Consider the following 7,500-nt stretch of genomic DNA (forward strand, 5'->3'; position numbering starts at 1 on the left):
CTTCACTTTTTATTTTTTTGTGCCCATCCCAGAGGTGCAATATTGTTTTAAACAAGATGACTGGAAAGAACTGAATTTTTCCTATTTTTATGCCTAATTTGGTGTCAACTGACAAAGTATTTGCAGAGAAAATGTCAATGTTAAAGTTTACCACGGATACACAGACACACACACACACACAGACAACCGAACACCGGGTCAAAAATAAAAAAGATAAAATCGAAGAAAGGAATGAGGAGCAGGAAGACCCCTTTCTTTTCTTTTCTTTCTCGCCCCCCTCCCCCCCCCCTTCCCCCAAACGGAATGCTTGTCACTGAGAAACGCGATGTTTGAACGAACTTCATTGCCGTTGTTCCAGAGATGAAGGTACAGGAGCCATGTAAAAGGAACGAGGACTGCCGAGAGGGTGCCGTCTGTGACATAAGGAAATGCAGTGAGCAGCCATCTCCACTACAATAACGGAAGCAAACATTGGGAGGGGGTGTGGGGGATTAGGGGGAGGGACGGGGGTCAGGGGGTTGGACGGGAGTTCTACTTAAGACTGAATTCATTCTAGCTGGGCCCAGTTTGACAAGGGGGGTCATTTCAAACTGGTGTGGAATGACAGCCATGGTCATTAGGAGAGGGGGTGGGTGGGGGGGGTACAAAAATCAAACTGGGGGAGGTTTGTGACAAGTTACATTTTACTCCGGGGGGGGGGTCATTCCAGGTTGGGTTACATGAAAGACACCGGGACCGGGGATCATCTGGTTCAGCCAGCTTTGATCCAGGAGGGTGAAAAAAAACCAACAAACAAAAACAAAAAAAACAATGGGGTTACGAATGTCTGCTACAGTTTGGTTCTCTGTCTGTCTGTCGCTATGTCTATCTGTCTGTTCGTCTGAATGTCTGTCTGTCTATGTCTCTCTCTCTTTCTCGCTCACTCTCTCTCCCTCTCACTCCCCCTCTCTCTCTCTCAAACTCTCTCTTGCTCACTATCTCTCATTCTCTCTCTTGCTCTCTCTCTCTCTCTCTCTCTCACACAGTCTCTCTCTCCCTCTCTCTCTCTCACTCCCTCTCTCTCTCTTCTCTCTTTCTTCCACTTGCTGTCTGTCCCCACACTCTCTGTCTCTGCCCCCCTCCCTATCTCTCTCTATGACTCTCTGTCTCTCTCAACAACATTGGTCCGTGTACACATGGACATTGTGCGGCCTTCTTCTGCTGCTTCTGCTTCCCTTTTTCTTCTTCTTCGTCTTCTTCTTCTACTTCTTCTTCTTCTTCTTCTACTTCTTCTTCTTCTTCTTCTTCATGCGACCGACATTGTGTGCAGAGTACGACATTAACGGAAGGTGTCAACCGAATAAAAACGAATGTAAATCTGGCACCGTCTGCGACCCGACTTCCAAGACATGTAGTGAGTACAAACCATGATTATTAGTCTCAGTTGAACAATACCTGTTTTCCTCGTATTTTCTTTTTCTTTTTTTTTTTTTTTAAAGATTACCTATATGGATACAATGGGATGTAAACACCCTGTTTTTTTAGAGAAAGAGAGAGAGAGAGTGTGTGTGTGTTATCTGTGTGTGCATGCATGCCCGTGTGTGTGTGTGTGTGTGTTTGTGTGTGTATTACACATGAACAGAAGCATACGTCTAATATCACTCAAAGTAAAAAGACGTTAAATTAAAGAAAGAGGCCTTGTTTGGATGGACACGCCACAAGGAAACTTGCTGCATTGAGAAGAAGATAATGCCCCTGAAAATGTGTCCTTGTTGGATGTTATGTCTGTGTGCCTGAAGGTTTGTCGTTGTTGGATGTTATGTCTGTGTGCCTGAAGGTTTGTTGTTGTTGGATGTTATGTCTATGTGCCTGAAGGTTTGTCGTTGTTGGATGTCTTGTCTATGTGCCTGTGGGTTTGTCTTTGTTAGATGTCTTGTCTATGTGCCTGGGGGGTTGTCTTTGTTAGATGCCTTGTCTGTTTGTCTTAGGGTTTGTCTTTGTTGGATGTGTTGTGTTGTCTATGTGCCTGAAGGTTTGTCGTTGAATTTTCTGTCTATGTGTCTGAAGGTTTGTCGTTGTATGTCTTGTCAATGTGCCTGGATGTCTGTTGTTGTTCAATGTCTTGTCTATGTGCCTGAAGGTTTGTCTTTGTTGGATGTCTTGTCTGTGTGCCTGAAGGTTTGTCTTTGCTGGATGTTTTGTCTATGTGCCTGAAGACTTGTAGTTGTTGGATGTTTTGTCCATGTGTCTGAAGACTTGTCGTTGTTGGATGTATTGTCCATGTGTCTGAAGACTTGTCATTGTTGGATGTTTTGTCCATGTGTCTGAAGACTTGTCTTTGTTGGATGTACTGCCCATGTGTCTGAAGACTTGTCTTTGATGGATGTATTGTCCATGTGTCTGAAGACTTGTCTTTTTTTTTTTTTTTTTTTTTTTTTTTTTTTTTTTTTTTTTTTTTGCTGCCCCATCATCTGCATCGTTTCAGTGGCATTACTCCCACGCCGCTCATTTAGATTCCCCCGTACACGGCCACACCCGGGTTCGTCCGTCGCAGTTCCAGCGTCGGCAGTCCACAGGGAACCATCGATGTTAGGTCGCCCGGAGGCCACACACCAGAGGAGACCCTGCACTGCTGCTGAGTCACTTCGGTGGTGTTCAGTGGTGCCTGTTCTGTTTTAACGTACTTAGGACACCACCTACTAAGCCCCCTACTAACGACAATAATGGCTTAGTCGCGGAGCCAGACTGAGCGAGCGTCTCCCCCAGAGTGGAGACCGCCACCACGTCCCTCAAACAACAGCCCCCCATGAATCTGCCGACACTGACGACATTGACAGGACTCACCCCAAGCACGGAAGTGGAGGGGCATCGAAACTGAGGTCACCATGAGAGCAGGGCATGAAAGGCCACAGACTTTGAGACTATTTTGTTTTTATATTGATGACGATGAAGGAGGAGGAGGATGACGATGATGATGACGATATTGCTATGGAGGTCCATTTTGGTTTGGGACTGCGTGACAAGGCTGTACTCTACGCTTCCTGTCATAATGATATCCCGGCGTTAACCAGGCCCGAGAGATACAGACACTTGCAGTGTTGGTCAGGTAATTAGAGCAACACACCCAAAGACGCATCCTTGAAGTGGATGACACTCGACTGTGTGGTCCCAGTCTCCCCATTTAAGCCCACAGCACACTCAACTCTGGGTAGGAGCCGGCCACGGGCCGAAAAACCCACCTCCGCTGGGATTCGAACCCGCGTCCTCCCAGCCGTCAGTCCGCGACGCTAACCACTTCGCCACGGCGGCTGGTTGAAGACTTGTCTTTGTTGGATGTATTGTCTGTGTGTCTGAAGACTTGTCGTTGTTGGATGTTTTGTCCATGTGCCTGAAGACTTGTCATTGTTGGATGTATTGTCCATGTGTCTGAAGACTTGTCATTGTTGGATGTTTTGTCCATGTGTCTGAAGACTTGTCTTTGTTGGATGCATTGTCAATGCGTCTGAAGACTTGTCTTTGTTGGATGTTTTGTCCATGTGTCTGAAGACTTGTCATTGTTGGATGCATTGTCCATGCGTCTGAAGACTTGTAGTTGTTGGATGTTTTGTCCATGTGTCTGAAGACTTGTTGTTGGATGTATTGTCCATGTGTCTGAATACTTGTCGTTGTTGGATGTTTTGTCCATGTGTCTGAAGACTTGTCTTTGTTGGATGTATTGCCCATGTGTCTGAAGACTTGTCTTTGTTGGATGTATTGTCCATGTGTCTGAAGACTTGTCTTTGTTGGATGTATTGTCTGTGTGTCTGAAGACTTGTCGTTGTTGGATGTTTTGTCCATGTGCCTGAAGACTTGTCATTGTTGGATGTATTGTCCATGTGTCTGAAGACTTGTCATTGTTGGATGTTTTGTCCATGTGTCTGAAGACTTGTCTTTGTTGGATGCATTGTCAATGCGTCTGAAGACTTGTCTTTGTTGGATGTTTTGTCCATGTGTCTGAAGACTTGTCTTTGTTGGATGTATTGTCCATGTGTCTGAAGACTTGTCTTTGTTGGATGTTTTGTCCATGTGCCTGAAGACTTGTTGTTGGATGTATTGTCCATGTGTCTGAAGACTTGTCTTTGATGGATGTATTGTCTATGTGTCTGAAGACTTGTCATTGTTGGATGTATTGTCCATGTGTCTGAAGACTTGTCATTGTTGGATGTTTTGTCCATGTGTCTGAAGACTTGTCCTTGTTGGATGCATTGTCCATGCGTCTGAAGACTTGTCTTTGTTGGATGTTTTGTCCATGTGTCTGAAGACTTGTCTTTGTTGGATGTATTGTCTGTGTCTGAAGACTTGTCGTTGTTGGATGTATTGTCTATGTGTCTGAAGACTTGTCTTTGTTGGATGTATTGTCTATGTGTCTGAAGACTTGTCATTGTTGGATGTTTTGTCCATGTGTCTGAAGACTTGTCTTTGTTGGATGTATTGTCCATGTGTCTGAAGACTTGTTGTTGGATGTATTGTCCATGTGTCTGAAGACTTGTCGTTGTTGGATGTATTGTCCATGTGTCTGAAGACTTGTCGTTGTTGGATGTATTGTCCATGTGTCTGAAGACTTGTCTTTGTTGGATGTATTGTCCATGTGTCTGAAGACATGTCGTTGTTGGATGTTTTGTCCATGTGTCTGAAGACTTGTTGTTGGATGTCTGGGTTGGTTTTTTTTCAGAGCTCAGCCTGAACAGTCAGTGCTCCAGCGGCCAGTGTATGACTAACACTGTGTGCGACGCCCTCCACTTTTGTAGTGAGTGTTCCCCATGCCGCTCTCCCTGCCTCTGTGTTTTGCTTTTTGTTTGTTTGTTTGTGCATTTATTTATTTATCCATTCATTCATCTGTTTATTTATTGTTCGTTTGTTTATCTGTCTATTCATCTGTTTATCTGTATGCCTATCTATCCTATCTTATTTATTAAAACAACAACAACAACAAAAATACTTGTAACAGTATCTTTGTGACTGAACACGCACATGATACATGGGTTTGGTATGTTATGCTACTATATTGTGTGTGTTTGTGTGTGCGTGTGCGTGCGTGCACGCGGGCGTGTGTGTGCGTATGCGTGCCATAATGGCTCTGAGTCAAGGAACCCAACAGCAAATCATTCTGCCTTCATCAGAGAAAAACAAATTCAATCTGACAAGAAACGCCTTTTTTTTATTTATTTTTTTTATTTTTGCAAGTCACACCATCATTCGCCACGTTGTCACTGAAAGTTTTGTCATTTGCATCAACCATAGCAATACCACTGGACATCACTGATTGTCTTTCCAGTTTCAGTTTCCCAAAGGGGCGTCACTGGGTTCGGATAAATCCGCATACGCGACACCAGCAGCACAACCCATCGTGTTCACCCAGGCCTTGAGTGCATGTGGATATAGCTGTATCTGTCAGAGTGAATTTCTTCTACATGATTCTACCAAAGGACACCACTTCCGTTGCCGGGGGATCTTTTTCACTGTGCCACGTGTGTGCTGCTCACGGGGACTCGGTTATCGTCTCACCCAATTGATTGGACGCTCCTGTCGAACTTGAGAGAAAGGACGAGACCGGGAATAGAACTCAGACCTTAACTGACACTGCATTGGCAGATTAACTTCTTAACCACTCTGCCACCCTCCCAGTTGAATGTGCCTCCACAGAATCTGGGTGTTGGACTCGTCTAAATTAGTCATAGTGCGCTGGTAATTTTTCCTAGGCACCTTTTTTATATTCAGTATTAATTGACGATTACCTTATTTTTTCGACGATGGACTGTATGTATGATTGTCGTGTTCGACTGTGACCACTAGAACAGCAGAGGAGGTAACTGCTGTCCTGACTATCTCGGATACAGTTTGACTATAGTGGAGTGTCGTGCCCAAGTTACATCCCCACTCTCTCGGCCAAGAGGATTTTAGGACAGTCGGCGTTGGGATGGTTCCCAAAGGCCAACTAGCCCCCCCTCCACCCCCACCCCCCAGGGTTGCAGCACTAAGAGCCAGTGCAATTTTGCCTCCTAGTTTGAGAGTCATAGTGTTTCTCAAAAGACTAAGTTGTCAATGATTTCACATTGCAACAGAAAAAAACTATCGATAATACTGCTCTCACTTTGTTGTTGGCCCTAACTGTATACTTACGTCAATCTGACGTATAAAGGTGTAAGGCCTTACTAAATCAGAGAATGCCTTTGGAGTATTTCTGTATGTTTCAGAGCGGAAAGTAGGTCAGCAGTGTGACAAATCCCAGGAGTGTACCGCAGGCGCCATGTGTGAACAGAAGAAATGTGTTTGCGATACCCACATCAGTACCCAGAACGGCGACCAGTGCGGTAAGAGAAGGGTGGAAGGGAGAGAACCACAGGGAGAGGGACAGGTCTTGGTGAGGGTGGGGGTGAGGGGCACGAGGGATGAAGATGGGGTGGGGGGGTGGTGGGGGGGGGCACGAGCGATGAAGATGGGGTGGGGGGGGGCTTGGGGGGCACGAGGGATGAAGATGGGGTGGGGGGGGGCGTGGGGGGCACGAACGATGAAGACGGGGTGGGGGGGGGGGGGGGGGGGTCGGCAACAGGGATGAAGATGTGGTGGGCGTTGGGGGGTGGAAAAACAACAACAAAAAAAAAAAAAAACAATGAGAAGGAAAGAAAGGAAGGAGTGGACGATTATCTGTGGAGTCTCTGAACGGTGGGTGGGTTGTTAAATTGACTTTCTCTCTCTATATATATAGAGAGGGAGAGGGATTTATTCATACATACATACATACTTATATGCATTAATACAGAACTGCACACAGCATCACATCATTACATGCATACATACATTCCGGAGTTACAGACCCAGTCAGAGGGCGGATAGGATCTGCCTGCCAGAAACCAGATGACTGCAAAGGAGATCTCAGCTTGTGTCAGAACAACGTGTGTGTCTGCAAAGCCGACTACTCCACGTTCGCTGAGAATTTCTCATGTAGTGAGTATAGTGTGTGTGTGTGTGTGTGTGTGTGAGAGAGAGAGATAGAGAGAGAGATGTATGTTGAGAGAGAGAGACAGAGAGAGTGTGTGTGTGTGTGCATGTGTGTGTGTGTTGGGAAGTTTCGGGAGTCGGAGGATTTGGATTTTTGTTCTCCCTAAATGATAAAGTACACCGCTAACATACAACTGATGCCTCTGTACCATGTGTCGTTGATAATGAATTGGCAATAATCTGCTGCCATTGTCGAGATATTTGGCGAGGGGACACAAATGCTGTCATATCATATCAGTGGCTCTCTTTCATAGACATAGTTGGTGTCTTCGAAGGGTTTATGTCATCCCCCAACTTCATTCCCTTGTTCGCGGTTGTTGTTTTTTTTTTCAAATTTGTATTGAATCTTTTATTTACTTTGTTCCACATTTGGTTTATCAGCTATATACAGTTATTTAGTAATGGTGAAGATTCGTTTCACCTCAGAAAATGAATAACTTTCCTGATAGTAATCCTAATTTCTATGTTGTTTTCTTTGGGGGG

General features: G+C 45.1%; 1 protein-coding gene across 1 annotated transcript in view; it reads left to right on the forward strand.

Moving 5' to 3' along the window:
- The window catches only part of LOC143277767 (uncharacterized), a 51,679-nt gene that overhangs the window by 10,569 nt on the left and 33,610 nt on the right, over positions 1–7,500 (forward strand). Inside the window, exons 6-10 of the mRNA XM_076582668.1 lie at positions 359–433; positions 1,310–1,393; positions 4,691–4,765; positions 6,213–6,329; positions 6,832–6,963. Of these exons, the coding sequence (XP_076438783.1) occupies positions 359–433; positions 1,310–1,393; positions 4,691–4,765; positions 6,213–6,329; positions 6,832–6,963 (483 nt within the window). The remainder of the gene's footprint in view (positions 1–358; positions 434–1,309; positions 1,394–4,690; positions 4,766–6,212; positions 6,330–6,831; positions 6,964–7,500) is intronic.

This window comes from Babylonia areolata, chromosome 35 (assembly GCF_041734735.1).
Source record: "Babylonia areolata isolate BAREFJ2019XMU chromosome 35, ASM4173473v1, whole genome shotgun sequence".
NCBI classification, from domain to species: Eukaryota; Metazoa; Mollusca; class Gastropoda; order Neogastropoda; family Buccinidae; genus Babylonia; species Babylonia areolata.